Source organism: Haliotis cracherodii, unplaced genomic scaffold (assembly GCF_022045235.1).
Source record: "Haliotis cracherodii isolate W230 unplaced genomic scaffold, xgHalCrac1.p SCAF_10, whole genome shotgun sequence".
NCBI lineage: Eukaryota > Metazoa > Mollusca > Gastropoda > Lepetellida > Haliotidae > Haliotis > Haliotis cracherodii.
Window position 1 is genome coordinate 29,890,372 of NW_027266265.1, and position 17,755 is coordinate 29,908,126.

General features: G+C 43.7%; 2 protein-coding genes across 2 annotated transcripts in view; one reads left to right on the forward strand and one right to left on the reverse strand.

The window, feature by feature from the left end:
- Nucleotides 1-10,323: 10,323 nt before the first annotated feature.
- LOC139454279 (nuclear transport factor 2-like) lies at nt 10,324-17,381 on the reverse strand. The gene is made up of 4 exons (XM_071235895.1): nt 17,220-17,381; nt 15,585-15,653; nt 14,151-14,246; nt 10,324-12,576 (listed from the first exon to the last, which is right to left on the reverse strand). Exons 1-4 carry the CDS (start codon nt 17,325-17,327, stop codon nt 12,466-12,468), a joined length of 384 nt encoding a protein of 127 aa, XP_071091996.1. The 5' UTR covers nt 17,328-17,381; the 3' UTR covers nt 10,324-12,465.
- Nucleotides 17,382-17,625: 244 nt separating this feature from the next.
- The window catches only part of LOC139448812 (micronuclear linker histone polyprotein-like), a 33,438-nt gene continuing 33,308 nt past the window's right edge, over nt 17,626-17,755 (forward strand). The window contains exon 1 of the mRNA XM_071230346.1: nt 17,626-17,750. Coding sequence (XP_071086447.1) covers nt 17,737-17,750 — 14 coding nt within the window. The 5' untranslated portion in view covers nt 17,626-17,736. The remainder of the gene's footprint in view (nt 17,751-17,755) is intronic.

Below are 17,755 nucleotides of genomic sequence, written 5' to 3' on the forward strand. Positions count from 1 at the left end.
GCTTGACACAAGGTCAAAATTCATGATATGGCAAAAAAACATGAAATGCATCTCACTACTAGACTGAACCAAATCATACCATTTTTCATTACATTTTGAACAAAAAATAGCTGAAAAATGGCCTTAAATAGAATTTTCAATATAGTTGCTGTAGCAGCCATTTTGATAATATGTGGTCAGATTAAAAACTCTTGAACAAATCGGAATGTCATCATTTGGCCAGTGGTTACTGAAATGTTTATGCCAGACATGAAAAAGGGACGATTGACTTTCAGTAAGGTCCTTTGGCCAGTGGTTTCAGAGATGTTTATGCCAGCCATGATCAAGGGCCACATGACTTTCAGTAAGGTCCTTTGGCCAGTGGTTTCTGAGATGTTTATGCCAGCCATGATCAAGGGCCACATGACTTTCAGTAAGGTCCTTTGGCCAGTGGTTTCTGAGATGTTTATGCCAGCCATGATCAAGGACCACATGACTTTCAGTAAGGTCCTTTGGCCAGTGGTTTCTGAGATGTTTATGCCAGCCATGATCAAGGACCACATGACTTTCAGTAAGGTCCTTTGGCCAGTGGTTTCTGAGGTGTTTATGCCAGACATGAAAAAGGGCTTGAGAGTCATGGGGTGTGTGTAATTGGTGACCCAAAGCGATGTTTGTGTGATGGGTAATCTAAAGCTGTATAATTGCAATGACTGACCCACAGCTGTGTATGTGTGATATTAAAGTGAGCTAAAATCTGTGTAAATGTGATATTAAAGTGACCAAAAGATGTGTATGTGATTTTAATGTGACCTAATGCTGTGTATGTGTGATCTTAAAGTTACTCAAAAGTTGTGTTTGTATGATATTAAAGTGAGCTAAAGCTGTGTATGTATGATATTAACGTGACTAATAGTTGAGTATGTGATATTTAAGTGAGCTAAATCTCTGTATGCGTGATATTAACGTGAGCTAAATCTGTGTATGTGTGATATTAAAGTGAGCTAATTATGTGTATGTGTGATATTAAAGTGAGCTAAAGCTGTGTATGTGATATAAAAGTGACCAAAAGCTGGGTATGTGATATTAATGTGAGCTAAAGCTGTGTATGTGATATTAAAGTGACCAAAAGCTGTGTATGTGATATTAAAGTGACCAAAAGCTGTGTATGTGATATTAAAGTGACCAAAACCTGTTTATGTGATATTAAAGTGACCAAAAGCTGTGTATGTGATATTAAAGTGACCAAAAGCTGTGTATGTGATATTAAAGTGATCTAAAAATGTGTATGTGATATTAAAGTGACCAAAAACTGAGCATGTGATATTAAAGTGAGCTAAAGCTGTGTATGTGTGATATTAAAGTGACCAAAAGCTGTGTATGTGATATTAAAGTGAGCTAAAGCAGTGTATGTGATATTAAAGTGAGCTAAATCTGTGTCTGTGTGATATTAAAGTGACCATAAGCTGTGTATGTGTGAAATTGAAGTGACCTAATGCTGTGTATGATATTAAAGTGAGCTAAATCTGTGTATGTGTGATATTAAAGTGACCTTATGCTGTGTATGTGATATTAAAGTGGGCTAAATCCGTGTGTGTGATATTAAAGTGACCAAAAGCTGGGTATGTGATATTAATGTGAGCTAAAGCTGTGTATGTATCATATTAAAGTGACCAAAACCTGAGTATGTGATATTAAAGTGACCAAAAGCTGTGTATGTGTGATATTAAAGTGACCAAAAGCTGTGTATGTGCGATATAAAAATGAGCTAAATCCGTGTATGTGTGATATTAAAGTGAGCTAAATCTGTGTATGTGTGATATTAAAGTGAGCTAATTCTGTGTATGTGTGATATTAAAGTGACCTAATGCTGTGTATGTGATATTAAATCGAGCTAAAGCTGTGTGGGTGATATTAAAGTGACCCATAACTGTGTATGTGAATTTTGTTTGCCACAGTCATCTATATTCCATCTGTCACAGCTGCCTGCATACATAATCATTCTTGATATGTGACATGTTAGACTCAGCAATGCTGTTAATATGAAAAATAGTTTAAACCTCATGTGTATTGTGATGGTGTTGAAATAGGGTCTGACATCATGTTGATGGCTGGGATTTTGTACTACAGTTACAATACTATATATTTTTTAAATTAAAACTACGTTCCTGATATAAAAAAAAGAAAAACACCTTGCAACAACATCATATTTTGGGCGGGCAATTTATTTTCTTTTTCAAAAGTCTGAAGAATAATCTTTTTTTCAAAAAATGTTAGGGACAATGTTTTGAGAGATAAACCCCTGAAAATCTCTAATACCAGTCATACCCCACTCAGACATAGTATACGGACTATGAGCCAACCAGTCCAGGCAGGGTAACAAGTACCATCTATTAAAGGCTTTTGGTGTGACACAGCCAGGGATGAAACCACCAACCTTCCCCTCTCTGGGCAGACGCTCTATCCATTACACCATGGAGGTTGTCAGGGGATGGAACCACCAACCTTCTCCTCTCTGGGCAGACGCTCTATCCACTACACCATGGAGGTTGTCAGGGGATGGAACCACAAACCTTCCCCTCTCTTGGCAGACGCTCTATCGCTTCACCATGGAGGTTGTCAGGGGATGGAACCACCAACCTTTCCCTCTCTGGGCAGACACTCTATCCACTACACCATGGAGGTTTTCAGGGGATGGAACCACCAATCTTCCCCTCTCTGGGCAGACACTCTATCGCTACACCATGGAGGTTGTCAGGGGATGGAACCACCAACCTTCCCCTCTCTGGGCAGACACTCTATCCACTACACCATGGAGGTTTTCAGGGGATGGAACCACCAACCTTCCCCTCTCAGGGCAGACGCTCTATCCACTACACCATGGAGGTTTTCAGGGGATGGAACCACCAACCTTCTCCTCTCTGGGCAGACGCTCTATCCACTACACCATGGAGGTTGTCAGGGGATGGAACCACCAAACTTCCCCTCTCAGGGCAGACGCTCTATCCACTACACCATGGAGGTTATCGGGATGGAACCACCAACCTTTCCCTCTCTGGGCAGACGCTCTATCCACTACACCATAGAGGTTGTCAGGGAATGGAACCACCAACCTTCCCCTCTATGGGCAGACGCGCTATCCACTACACCATAGAGGTTGTCAGGGGATGGAACCACCAACCTTCCCCTCACTGGGCAGACGCTCTATCCACTACACCATAGAGGTTGTCAGGGGATGGAACCACCAACCTTTCCCTCTCAGGGCAGACGCTCTATCCACTACACCATGGAGGTTATCGGGATGGAACCACCAACCTTTCCCTCACTGGGCAGACGCTCTATCCACTACACCATGGAGGTTATCGGGATGGAACCACCAACCTTTCCCTCTCTGGGCAGACGCTCTATCCACTACACCATGGAGGTTATCGGGATGGAACCACCAACCTTCTCCTCTCTGGGCAGACGCTCTATCCACTACACCATGGAGGTTATCGGGATGGAACCACCAACCTTTCCCTCTCTGGGCAGACGCTTTATCCACTACACCATGGAGGTTGTCAGGGAATGGAACCACCAACCTTCCCCTCTATGGGCAGACGCGCTATCCACTACACCATAGAGGTTGTCAGGGGATGGAACCACCAACCTTCCCCTCACTGGGCAGACGCTCTATCCACTACACCATAGAGGTTGTCAGGGGATGGAACCACCAACCTTCCCCTCTCTTGGCAGACGCTCTATCGCTTCACCATGGAGGTTGTCAGGGGATGGAACCACCAACCTTTCCCTCTCTGGGCAGACGCTCTATCCACTACACCATGGAGGTTGTCGGGATGGAACCACCAACCTTCCCCTCTCTGGGCAGACGCTCTATCCATTACACCATGGAGGTTGTCAGGGAATGGAACCACCAACCTTCTCCTCTCTGGGCAGACGCTCTATCCACTACACCATGGAGGTTGTCAGGGGATGGAACCACCAACCTTTCCCTCTCTGGGCAGACACTCTATCGCTACACCATGGAGGTTGTCGGGATGGAACCACCAACCTTCCCCTCACTGGGCAGACACTCTATCCACTACACCATGGAGGTTGTCAGGGGATGGAACCACCAACCTTTCCCTCTCAGGGCAGACGCTCTATCCACTACACCATGGAGGTTGTCAGGGGATGGAACCACCAACCTATCCCTCTCTGGGCAGACGCTCTATCCACTACACCATGGAGGTTGTCGGGATGGAACCACCAACCTTTCCCTCTCTGGGCAGACACTCTATCCACTACACCATGGAGGTTGTCAGGGGATGGAACCACCAATCTTCCCCTCTCTGGGCAGACACTCTATCGCTACACCATGGAGGTTGTCAGGGGATGGAACCACCAACATTCCCCTCTCTGGGCAGACACTCTATCCACTACACCATGGAGGTTTTCTGGGGATGGAACCACCAACCTTCCCCTCTCAGGGCAGACGCTCTATCCACTACACCATGGAGGTTGTCGGGATGGAACCACCAACCTTCCCCTCTCTGGGCAGATGCTCTATCCATTACACCATGGAGGTTGTCAGGGGATGGAACCACCAACCTTCTCCTCTCTGGGCAGACGCTCTATCCACTACACCATGGAGGTTGTCAGGGGATGGAACCACCAACCTTCCCCTCTCAGGGCAGACGCTCTATCCACTACACCATGGAGGTTATCGGGATGGAACCACCAACCTTTCCCTCTCTGGGCAGACGCTCTATCCGTTACACCATAGAGGTTGTCAGGGAATGGAACCACCAACCTTCCCCTCTATGGGCAGACGCGCTATCCACTACACCATAGAGGTTGTCAGGGGATGGAACCACCAACCTTCCCCTCACTGGGCAGACGCTCTATCCACTACACCATAGAGGTTGTCAGGGGATGGAACCACCAACCTTCCCCTCTCTTGGCAGACGCTCTATCGCTTCACCATGGAGGTTGTCAGGGGATGGAACCACCAACCTTTCCCTCTCTGGGCAGACGCTCTATCCATTACACCATGGAGGTTGTCAGGGGATGGAACCACCAACCTTCTCCTCTCTGGGCAGACGCTCTATCCACTACACAATGGAGGTTGTCAGGGGATGGAACCACCAACCTTTCCCTCTCTGGGCAGACGCTCTATCCACTACACCATAGAGGTTGTCAGGGGATGGAACCACCAACCTTCCCCTCTATGGGCAGACGCTCTATCCACTACACCATGGAGGTTGTCAGGGGATGGAACCACCAACCTTCCCCTCACTGGGCAGACGCTCTATCCACTACACCATAGAGGTTGTCAGGGGATGGAACCACCAACCTTCCCCTCTCTTGGCAGACGCTCTATCGCTTCACCATGGAGGTTTTCAGGGGATGGAACCACCAACCTTTCCCTCTCAGGGCAGACGCTCTATCCACTACACCATGGAGGTTGTCAGGGGATGGAACCACCAACCTATCCCTCTCTGGGCAGACGCTCTATCAACTACACCATGGAGGTTGTCGGGATGGAACCACCAACCTTTCCCTCTCTGGGCAGACAACTCTATCCACTACACCATGGAGGTTGTCAGGGGATGGAACCACCAACCTATCCCTCTCTGGGCAGACACTCTATCCACTACACCATGGAGGTTTTCAGGGGATGGAACCACCAACCTTCCTCTCTCAGGGCAGACGCTCTATCCACTACACCATGGAGGTTGTCAGGGGATGGAACCACCAACCTTCCCTTCTCTGGGCAGACGCTCTATCGCTTCACCATGGAGGTTGTCAGGGAATGGAACCACCAACCTTCCCCTCTCTGGGCAGACGCTCTATCCACTACACCATAGAGGTTGTCAGGGGATGGAACCACCAACCTATCCCTCTCTGGGCAGACGCTCTATCCACTACACCATGGAGGTTGTCAGGGGATGGAACCACCAACCTATCCCTCTCAGGGCAGATGCTCTATCCACTACACCATAGAGGTTGTCAGGGGATGGAACCACCAACCTATCCCTCTCTGGGCAGACACTCTATCCACTACATCATGGAGGTTGTCAGGGGATGGAACCACCAATCTTCCCCTCTCTGGGCAGACACTCTATCCACTACACCATAGAGGTTGTCAGGGAATGGAACCACCAATCTTCCCCTCTCTGGGCAGACACTCTATCCACTACACCATGGAGGTTGTCAGGGAATGGAACCACCAATCTTCCCCTCTCTGGGCAGACACTCTATCCACTACACCATGGAGGTTGTCAGGGGATGGAACCACCAACCTTCCTCTCTCAGGGCAGACGCTCTATCCACTACACCATGGAGGTTGTCGGGATGGAACCACCAACCTTCCTCTCTCTGGGCAGACGCTCTATCCACTACACCATGGAGGTTGTCGGGATGGAACCACCAACCTTCCCCTCTCTGGGCAGACGCTCTATCGCTTCACCATGGAGGTTGTCAGGGAATGGAACCACCAACCTTCCCCTCACTGGGCAGACGCTCTATCCACTACACCATAGAGGTTGTCAGGGGATGGAACCACCAACCTTCCCCTCTCTTGGCAGACGCTCTATCGCTTCACCATGGAGGTTTTCAGGGGATGGAACCACCAACCTTTCCCTCTCAGGGCAGACACTCTATCCACTACACCATGGAGGTTGTCAGGGGATGGAACCACCAACCTATCCCTCTCTGGGCAGACGCTCTATCCACTACACCATGGAGGTTGTCAGGGAATGGAACCACCAACCTTCCCCTCTCTGGGCAGACGCTCTATCCACTACACCATAGAGGTTGTCAGGGGATGGAACCACCAACCTATCCCTCTCTGGGCAGACGCTCTATCCACTACACCATGGAGGTTGTCAGGGGATGGAACCACCAACCTATCCCTCTCAGGGCAGATGCTCTATCCACTACACCATAGAGGTTGTCAGGGGATGGAACCACCAACCTATCCCTCTCTGGGCAGACACTCTATCCACTACACCATGGAGGTTGTCAGGGGATGGAACCACCAACCTATCCCTCTCAGGGCAGACGCTCTATCCACTACACCATGGAGGTTATCGGGATGGAACCACCAACCTTCCTCTCTCTGGGCAGACGCTCTATCCACTACACCATGGAGGTTTTCAGGGGATGGAACCACCAACCTTCCTCTCTCAGGGCAGACGCTCTATCCACTACACCATGGAGGTTGTCGGGATGGAACCACCAACCTTCCTCTCTCTGGGCAGACGCTCTATCCACTACACCATGGAGGTTGTCGGGATGGAACCACCAACCTTCCCCTCTCTGGGCAGACGCTCTATCGCTTCACCATGGAGGTTGTCAGGGAATGGAACCACCAACCTTCCCCTCACTGGGCAGACGCTCTATCCACTACACCATAGAGGTTGTCAGGGGATGGAACCACCAACCTTCCCCTCTCTTGGCAGACGCTCTATCGCTTCACCATGGAGGTTTTCACGGGATGGAACCACCAACCTTTCCCTCTCAGGGCAGACGCTCTATCCACTACACCATGGAGGTTGTCAGGGGATGGAACCACCAACCTATCCCTCTCTGGGCAGACGCTCTATCCACTACACCATGGAGGTTGTCAGGGAATGGAACCACCAACCTTCCCCTCTCTGGGCAGACGCTCTATCCACTACACCATAGAGGTTGTCAGGGGATGGAACCACCAACCTATCCCTCTCTGGGCAGACGCTCTATCCACTACACCATGGAGGTTGTCAGGGGATGGAACCACCAACCTATCCCTCTCAGGGCAGATGCTCTATCCACTACACCATAGAGGTTGTCAGGGGATGGAACCACCAACCTATCCCTCTCTGGGCAGACACTCTATCCACTACACCATGGAGGTTGTCAGGGGATGGAACCACCAACCTATCCCTCTCTGGGCAGACACTCTATCCACTACACCATAGAGGTTGTCAGGGGATGGAACCACCAACCTTCCTCTCTCTGGGCAGACGCTCTATCCACTACACCATGGAGGTTGTCGGGATGGAACCACCAACCTTCCTCTCTCTGGGCAGACGCTCTATCCACTACACCATGGAGGTTGTCGGGATGGAACCACCAACCTTCCCCTCTCTGGGCAGACGCTCTATCGCTTCACCATGGAGGTTGTCAGGGAATGGAACCACCAACCTTCCCCTCTCTGGGCAGACGCTCTATCGCTTCACCATGGAGGTTGTCGGGATGGAACCACCAACCTTTCCCTCTCTGGGCAGACACTCTATCCATAACACCATGGAGTTGGTCTACACCAAATATATCTCCCCCCAGTCTGGTGCAATTCAGAAATGAGTTTGGCTACTTCTGGTTCACTGCCATTGGATGCATACCTTCAGTTCAGTGAAGAAAGAATTTATGCTGGTCAGTATTTTTCAAAATCCCAAATCATCAAAAGGCACCAGTTCACCACTAGACTGATATGTGTAGCAAAGTCCATAAAAAAAACAACTAAAAAATTCCAAATCATAAAAAGACCAACTTTTTAAAAAGTTCCCAACTAGACTGATCTATATAGCAAGTTTCAACACTAAGTAATTAACAGTTTTGGATTTCTGCTCCAGGAAGGAAACAGACGGCTGACAGACGGGCGGTTGGCAAAACATCACACTCAGTAAAAATATACATAATAGCAGAAATAAGAACTTGGGAAATAAGTAATATACTCAAAGAAAGATATTGATGTCAAAATGATGTCCATGAAACATGAATTCATCATGACAGTGTCAACACATGTCCTCTGTAAACGTCATCTCAGGCTGAAAGTTGCGTGGGGTCAATTGTCAATTCACAAGTCAGTATCAGATGAGTATGAAAACCATTAACAGTGACTCAAGTTTGTCAAATGATTTGTTTGTTGTTTAACCCCGCACTCAGCCATATACCAGCTATATGACGGCGGTCTGTAAATAATTGAATCTGGACCCGATAATCCAGTGATTGACATCATGAGCATCGATCCACGCAGTTGGGATACAATGACATGCATCAACCAAGTCAGCCAGCCTGACCACCTGAGCCCGTAAGTCGCCTCTTGTGACAAGCAGTCACCTTTTATTTGCCTCATTGACACAAGATGGTTGTGGGGGTTTGTGGGATGTTATTCCAGATCTGGACCAATGCCCGTCACATTTGGACTAGCGATGATTCAGAAGTGACTTAATCAACGTAAATGATCGTTTCATCCCACACATATTTGATGGGCAACAGATCTGTGGCCACACTTGAAACATGAGGGCATGCATTGTCCTGCTGTAAAGGGCTGTCTGCAGGAATGGGAGGATGGATAACTTTGTGATGGTACCGTACACCTCTCAAATTGCCATCAATGACCACAAGAGTTACGCTCCCACACCCAAATGCAGAACATTTAACACAAGAGCTGAAACCTGATCTCATCTGTGAAGTGGACCAACTTGAACCTCTGATGCTGCCTTGACCATGCCAGACTTGAATTTCGATAGCGTGGCAGCAAAATTGGACCTACAGCTTGACGTCATTGTTGTACGTTATGCTCTCATAATCAATTTCGCAGGTGAACCAGATAGATATGATTATGCCATCTATGTGACGTTACTCGTGGTTGGTCACTTGTGTTGCCAGTCAGTTGATACAGACCCCAGAGTGACAGTATGGCGTTACTATGAACACCAGAATGCCTAGCAAGGTTTTGTGTAATTCTGGCTTCAGTCATTCCAAATGTACACAACTGCTTCTTTTTCAGATTGGAGTGGCATAACATTTACGAGTTTGGAAGTCCACAAAGTTGCTTTTCATGACTAAATCACTTCAAAGGTTTACTGTTTGAATTGCCCACTGATATACCATGCCTTGGTTTAACATGAATATCCAGGGTTAGAAACTAACAGTTTTTGTCCACTAGTCCTTATAATGATAACATATAGCAAAACCCTTAAAATGGGCCAATTTCTACTAGTCCTTAGGATACCTTTACTATTGGGCAGTTTGGTAAGGACTACAAGACTAGTGCCAATTTCTAACACTGATATCCCACTCAGACACACAGTTAACTGACTCCGAGCCGGCCAGTCTTTGTTTTAGCCCCTTAATACCAAGCTCAAGGCAAGGCAACAACAAGTACAATCTTTTACCATCTTTTGGTGTGATGCCTCTGGGGATCAAACCCTCAACCTTCCACTCTCCAGGTGGACGCTCTACCAGTAGGCCACAGGGGCGGTCTATTAAGAAAAGTGAGTGAGTGAGTTTATGCTTTACGTCACATCGGCAATATTTCAGTCATATCGTGACGAAATTAAGAAAAGAAAACTGGAAACCACAACATTAACGCATATGAAAAACAGATCAAGGTTTATTCGTAAGCACTGTATAACACTGAAGATTACACGTGGACACCAGCACTGGACAACAGCCAAAGGATCGGCTACCCACCCAGCCTCCTGTGCGAACTTTTCTTCATCTGTCCCAAGGCAGGGATGAACAGGCAGAAGGACCAATTAAACTTAAAGAGGGACTACGCTCTGTCATTCGGAAGTCCCAGTTCAATTCAAATCACCACACACTTAATGAAATAGTATGTAACATTTAACAATGACCAAAAATCAACAATGTTTCAGTTTTACACAATGGCACTAGTACAACATCTAGACCCGGTCTGGAGATGGGAACAGACTGCGGAGCAAAGTCCCCCTTTAATAGTTCTGACACTCAGTGGATTGTCAGCCTATGGTTCTACATTCTTGGTATTCACTGTTTTTATGGCATGTTTTGCAAAAGGCTCATTATATTCATACTTTAATGGTGGAGGTATGATTTGATTTACACTGCAGCTTGGTTTGTATTATCCCTAGAAAGCTGAGAATGAAATTTGAGTGCAGACTCATCCATTGGCCAGGTGATAATAATATAGTGCCACAGGCATTCGGTTTGAGAATGGAATCTGGCACATCATAAATGGACAGAATTTAATCGTTAATTAGTCTGGTGAATTTAATCGTCTTCGCTGTCACTTTCCTTAACCAATTCATGATTTATGCTGCCTTATTAGAGGAAAGCAAATTTTGGTTAAATCTGTGAAACAGAAATCACAACAAAAACTTCCTATTATATATGTGTCACTTGCTCAGCTTGCAAACTAAATACTAAGGAGTCTGGGCTGAACAGTTATATCTAATGGCTATGATCATGATGATACACAGATAAGATTCAAACATGATAATAATCATAAGTTCAAAATTTAAGGATTAATTTCAAAAAGATCAGAAAAGAACCTGAACACACATGCAGTGAAATCTATCATGAACAATGTATTTTACATCATAGAAAACAAAACTATGTGGCAAAATTTCTTGTGGTGTGCATGAAACTGTCCAGACAAGACATAATTGAACAAAGATGGAAGTTGGAAACCTATGATTGTAAATTAGATAAATGAAATTCAGTCTAAATTGCTTCTGACTGAACCAATTGTGAAAAAAAAATTCAAATTCAATATACAACGAGCAAAGATTATCAATATAATCTGTTGTGTATTTTCATGGTCAGTTCCGAAAACAAGAACCCCTTTATCCTTTTCTCCATGTCATCTTTGGGAAAGACGAGACATTAACATAACTTCTTCATCAAGAATATTCAATGGAGCTGGTGTATCAATGTCACACAATCTAACTAACAAAAACAATTAATCTTATGAATATATATTTTTTTATATTCTTAAATTTGATCCACTCTTTTATATTTCACCTCTCTCCATATATCTGGTCTCCATTACTTCTGACATGAAATAGAGGAGCAACATTATCCAGGTCTTACTACTATTGTAATCCCAACAAAAATCATATATTTCGCCTGCATTACACTATTATGTGGCGGATGAAACCAAGTTTGGAACCATTCTACAAGTGCTACAAGAAGATAGTGGAATCAACTGTATATGATACTTTTTAAATGATTATGTACGGAAATTTATTAAAAACAAAGAACAAACAGGTCAGGCCTCAACAGGAAATTAATGCATATCCAAGTAAATCTGACTTGACCCAAATTTGCTTTCAAAAGAAGCATTGAACATATACCCAATAATACAGAGGCAGATGCGCAGTAGATGTGCCAGATTGACAGTGACAAGCAGATTAACACAACAAACTCCATACAGAGCAGCTGAAAACACCCATTAACTGCCCTTGCCACACTCATAAGACTAAACATAAAAAACAAAACAAATTACATCACGTTTCAATGGTGATGGTACAGAGATACAGACATTATATTTTGAATTCCTGGATACAGAAGCTGGAGGCTGTAGATGTAGAGGAGGATGTAGAGGTTGCTGGCTGTCACTGTCCTGTCCATCAGAAGTGGGCAAATCACAATCGGGACGTTTCAAAGTTTTGTACACATTTACATACCAGGGTGCACGCCGGTTGCAGCGCGGATGTGTTATTGTCAGTTTCTGGATTCATCAACATCATCAAAGAGTTATAGATCGTGGAGAACTAATCTGAATATTTCCTTAGCGATAAAAATACGGCTTTCCTTCTGTGCCAGAACAAATGAATGCACAAATCCTAGTGGGGGGTCTTGATCAACCTGAAACAAAGGACAAGACATATATAATATTCTAACAACCTAGATCAACCTAGAATTCCTTCAGAAGGATGGCATTTGAATGAAATATGAAGGGCAGTATCCATGATATTGTGCAGTTGTAACTTTTTAGTATTTAACTTTACAACAAAATTTCCTTTCCATTCTACATTATTTGGCTTTATGTTACCGCAACTAAACTTTCAAACATACATTTTTTCACATTTTCAGTTTATATAACAAAATATTTTATATTTGTGGGTAAAAAACCGAAATACAATGTACCAACATCTACATTACATGAAGCAACAGGCTCTGGAAAATATCACCTAGCAGTCAGACATTCCATAGACCATTTCTCACTCAATTTATCACATCTATGTTTTGTTTGTTTGTTTGTTTGTTGTTCAACGCCACACTCAGCAATATTCCAGCTATGTGAGGGGGGCCAGACAATTCAGTGACTGACATCATGAGCATTGATCCACAGATTGAGATACAATGACATGCATCAACCAAGTCAGCAAGCCTGAACCTGACCCTGTTAGTTGCCTCTTACGACAAGCATAGTTGCCTTTAATGCCAAGCATAGGTTGCTGAAGACCTATTCTAACCCGGATCTATTACCCTTAATATTAACATAATTCTCCAAAGAAGTTAATAGGTGCCAAAAATAAACATCAAATAGCAGGTAACTAGTATATCATAAGTATATCTAAACAAAATAACTGCCACAATGTGGTGATTGAAAATTAAACTTTCTTTTACTTCGTGTTTTATTTTTTACATCAACTTAACAGCAGGGAATATCCATGTATCGATCATGACGACTAACAAGCCTGCCACGCCCATGTGATTTTTTTCTTATGGATATGCAAAGCTGAGAGTTTTAGAAGGCCTAGTACGGCCAGGGTGGAAATTCCCTGTGCAGAGTGGCATCCCTAGGCCACGCCAGAACCCTATGATTATGGGTTCAAATCCCGCTTCACTATCCTATTATTATTATGTATCTTGGTTTGTCAGGACCAAACCCACGCTTGTTGGTTTACCAAAGTGGTAAACATCTGAGACCTGTAAAACTTTCCTGCATAACTTTGGGCTTTCCTCACACATTAAGCTGACATGCCATGACATATCTGGAATACTGTTCAAAGTGGCGTTAATCCAAACTTACTCACTCACTCTTTACCACTGTCTCCGAAAGATTATTGTTGTGATACTTTTCTCAAATTTTTTGTATGAATTACGGAAGAAATCATATTTTCATATGATATACTGAACAAACAATGTCAGGGACCATGAATATTGTTGCAGATATTTTTATGAAACTGTTTGCTCAGTCTTCACTACTAAAAAATATCCCCCAAAATATTCATGATCCCTAACTTTTTCTCTTCAGTATAGTTGCAAATTCATACCAAGTATGAAAACTTCAGGACAGTTGGCAGCTATGTGAAATCAATCAATCATTTGATACATTTAATAAATTGAAACAACCCTGTTTGGCTACACGACTTCTTGTAACCCAAGTGGATGTAGGGAATGTTCGAGGCCACACCCAGGACAGCAACACTCACCTTCTGCTGGCCCATGATGTTCACCAGGAGGTAGCCATTCTCTATAATGAGGGCATCCACGGCAGAACACATTCTTGCCATGTTACCTGGCAGGATCTGAAATTGCAGTTGTAAGTAACATTAAATTCCTCAATACAACACACATCTCAGAATTTATGAATCTCATTCAAATCAGATCTGTTATTCGCATACGATATGTCTCTGCGTCAAGATCTGAGGACATGTAAGGTCGTGTCATGTTGGTTGGTTTGTTGTTTAACACCGCACTCAGCAATATTCCAGGTATATGATGGCGGTCTGTGAATAATTGTGTCTGGACCAGACAATCAAGTGATTAATATCATGAGCATCGATCCACGCTATTGGGATCGATGACATGCATCAACCAAGGCAGTGAGCCTGACCATCCGATTCCCGTAAGTCACCTCTTACGACAAGCATAGTCTCCTTTCACGGCAAGCATGGGTTGCTGAAGACCTGTTCTACCCTGGATCTTCACGTGTTTCGCGTCAGGTGAACTAATCTAACTAAAGCATGCATCATGTCTTGAGCCATTCGAATTATCAGCTTTCCAAACGATTCAGCTTCTTTATCACTGATTCGCAAATTTCAATCTACGCTCTTTTCATGTAGATGCCATGGCACTCAGAAACGACAGAATGTATACAATATCCCCAAAAATATGTCTTAATCCTTTTGCTATTGGAATTCCCAAATTATATTCATTTTTCGAGATTCAGAAATCAGATATACTTGTCTGAATGATTCACTCACTCATACTGAGAAAAGAAGCCTCAACAGTGATTGGCTGATCAGAAAGTTTACCCCAACACGACCATCTATGGACGTGTCCTCAGATCTTCACGAAGAGATATAGATTTGAGTTAAAGATATGATTTGAACAAGAATGATAATTTAACAAATTTGGATTATTTGCCACAAAGTTGCCATGTAGCTAATGGAAAAAGTTGTAGTCCACAAGGAAACATCACTAGTCCTTCCGTAATCATATTCATTATTCTTGTCATTAACAAGTCATTTCTTACCCTGCAACATGTGCAAATGACATCTATTATCATGGCTAGCTATTACAGTTCACTGCAGTTAATAATCTTATTCATCACTTATGCTGGATTATGATGGATACAAGTTACATTTTAATGATTTATCAACCCATATTAGACATACCAAATGCTGTTTCACACTAATACCGGTTTTAAAGCACTAGCCCACGGAGGTATCTTGCTGCAGTTTAACATGGACACCCTAGGCTACTCAGACACAGCATACTTGCTCAGTCAAGCAGTCCTTGTTTACCCATTAATGAAAACCTGATTAAACATGACCTTGTACAAAGCAACATGCAAATATAAACTGCTTTTGAGCAGAGATGTCTGGACAAGTGCAGTATATAAATATAACAACATGTATTACCATTAATTTCTCCATGACAGCTTGTTTTCCTGTGTACAATTGTCCTTCATACATCATCTGGGTTTCATCCTGAAAACAAATTTGTTCTCAAACACATCAACACTTCATAGGTTCGTATACACTACATTCCTTCATCACCTATATGGCCACAATGCAGTGCAATGTGTCTACTTTAGGCTAGTTGGCTACAGAAAGGCTGTTCATGTTCATGGACTGAGGCTGCATTCAGCAATATTCTAGCTATATGACGGCTGCCTGTAAATCATCAAGTCCTGGACAGACATCCAGTGATACCATTAGCAACGTTCAAAACTGTCTAAAATAATTAGCAAACACTTCTCCATAAGCACTATCACAAATAAATAGTGCTCATTCGCCAAGTGATCCACACCCATTTGTTTACCTTGTTGCTCATACACGGTTGCCATATTTCTCTGTTAAAAGGCGAAACTTGATTAAAAAAACGAAGAATTTCCTCAAATTACAGGGTAAGAAATTGGCACTAGTCCTGTAGTCCTTGCCAAACTGCCCAATAGTTAAGGTATCATGAGGACTAGTAGAAATTTGCCATTTTTAAGGGTTTTGCTATATATTATCATTATAAGGATTAGTGGTCCAAAAATGTTATTTTCTACCGCAGAATTACATTAGATCATTTGTAAAAATAGTTACACTACCAATACCCTAATTCATAACTATCCCTAAGGAGGTACACATGCATTATACCGGACACCAATCCGTTAATTTGCTTGATGATACTAATAATGTATTGTGTATCTACTATGGTAATTAAAGATTTCACAAAAGCATTTAATTCAAGCTTGAATGAGGGGCAATCCCCCCTAACCCCTGTTAGCGAGGCGACAGAAATGACACCTGAAATACAGAAACAATTACTAAGGAATGAGCTTGTGCACATCCTTACCAAAATGGCGGAAGGTGTCCGGTATACTGCATTCTTATCCCTAAGGATTGTAAGAGGGTACCTGACCCTAAGGATTGTAAAAGATGTTTGGGTGTCTAACCTTCAGGATGGTGGAGGGTGTTTCTAGAAAGCAGTACCTAAACCTTATGATCTTAAAGGGGATCAAAGGGCAAAGGATAGAGTTTAGGGTTAACCTGCCCTAACCCTGCGGACTGCAGCTGGAACCACACTGGCACTATAAGATGCACTCTGTAAACTGCAGTCCTGCCTTAGTTCTAGTTGTAACATAGCATTGGGGGGAAATGGGGAGACAAATATTATGGCAAAACTACCAATCACATCCAGCAATCTGATGATGGAGTTAAGATTTAGTAACATCGACAGTACTTCATCCATATCGTGACTAAACAATCTGACAAGACTCAACTGACATTTAACTGCCAACATATTCATTTGGCCAAAAGTTGATAGAGAAAGTGAATGGCAAGTATTCATGTGAACAATGATGTAGGTCAAGACATCGACAATGAATAACACCTTTAGGCTTTTATTCTAACAAATCCCTGTATGCTATAAACCCACGTCATTTCAAAACATGCATCACCTAAAACAAGTAACCGGCAATATTTAATGACTTGAGTTCGCCTAAAGTGGACCTCTGCAATGGAGACGGGACTGCAGTGGGAATGTTTCGCCGTTGTTTGACATACCGTGTAAACATGAGTCAGATTTTGTCGTAGTCCGATCTTATCTAATGTTTCATAGTAGTTTTGAACGAACTGGTGGGCAATGACTTTACATTGTTCCATTTCCCCCATTTTGCGATCGTGAGCACCTTGCGGTGATTTTCGAAATGCACGTTTGCCAGTCTCGTGAACTACATTCGGAGCAGCTCGGCTTAACACGATCCGGTACGCAATTCAGTTTTGGTGAGGTACAATGCGAATGTTCCGATTGCATTGATGGCGCGATTTAGCGAGATTGGGTTCTACCATCTTAAGGATTCTGTAAAAGAACGAATCTGTACACGTTACACGTTTCTAAAAAGACTGTTCAGAAAATAGCATTTTTATATTGTTATGAAAAAAAATGAGAAGCCTATTCGGCGATAGATAACAGAATTCGTCTACATTTTAAAACAAAATTAACCTAATTCCGGATTAACTGTAAACACGGTTTTGACATAAATCCGGAAAGCAAATTTACAGGCGGTATTTTCAAGATGTTATGATTGTAACAAGGTATA

What these genes read in the sequence shown, in the direction of transcription:
- LOC139454279 (XM_071235895.1), bottom strand. Translation starts at nt 17,327, where the DNA reads ATGGGGGAAATGGAACAATGTAAAGTCATTGCCCACCAGTTCGTTCAA. An exon ending in CTGTCATGGAGAAATTAATG is followed by an intron (nt 14,247 to 15,584) that starts GTAATACATGTT and finishes CTGCAATTTCAG; the next exon opens with ATCCTGCCAGGTAACATGGC. An exon ending in ACATCATGGGCCAGCAGAAG is followed by an intron (nt 12,577 to 14,150) that starts GTGAGTGTTGCT and finishes CCTTTGTTTCAG; the next exon opens with GTTGATCAAGACCCCCCACT.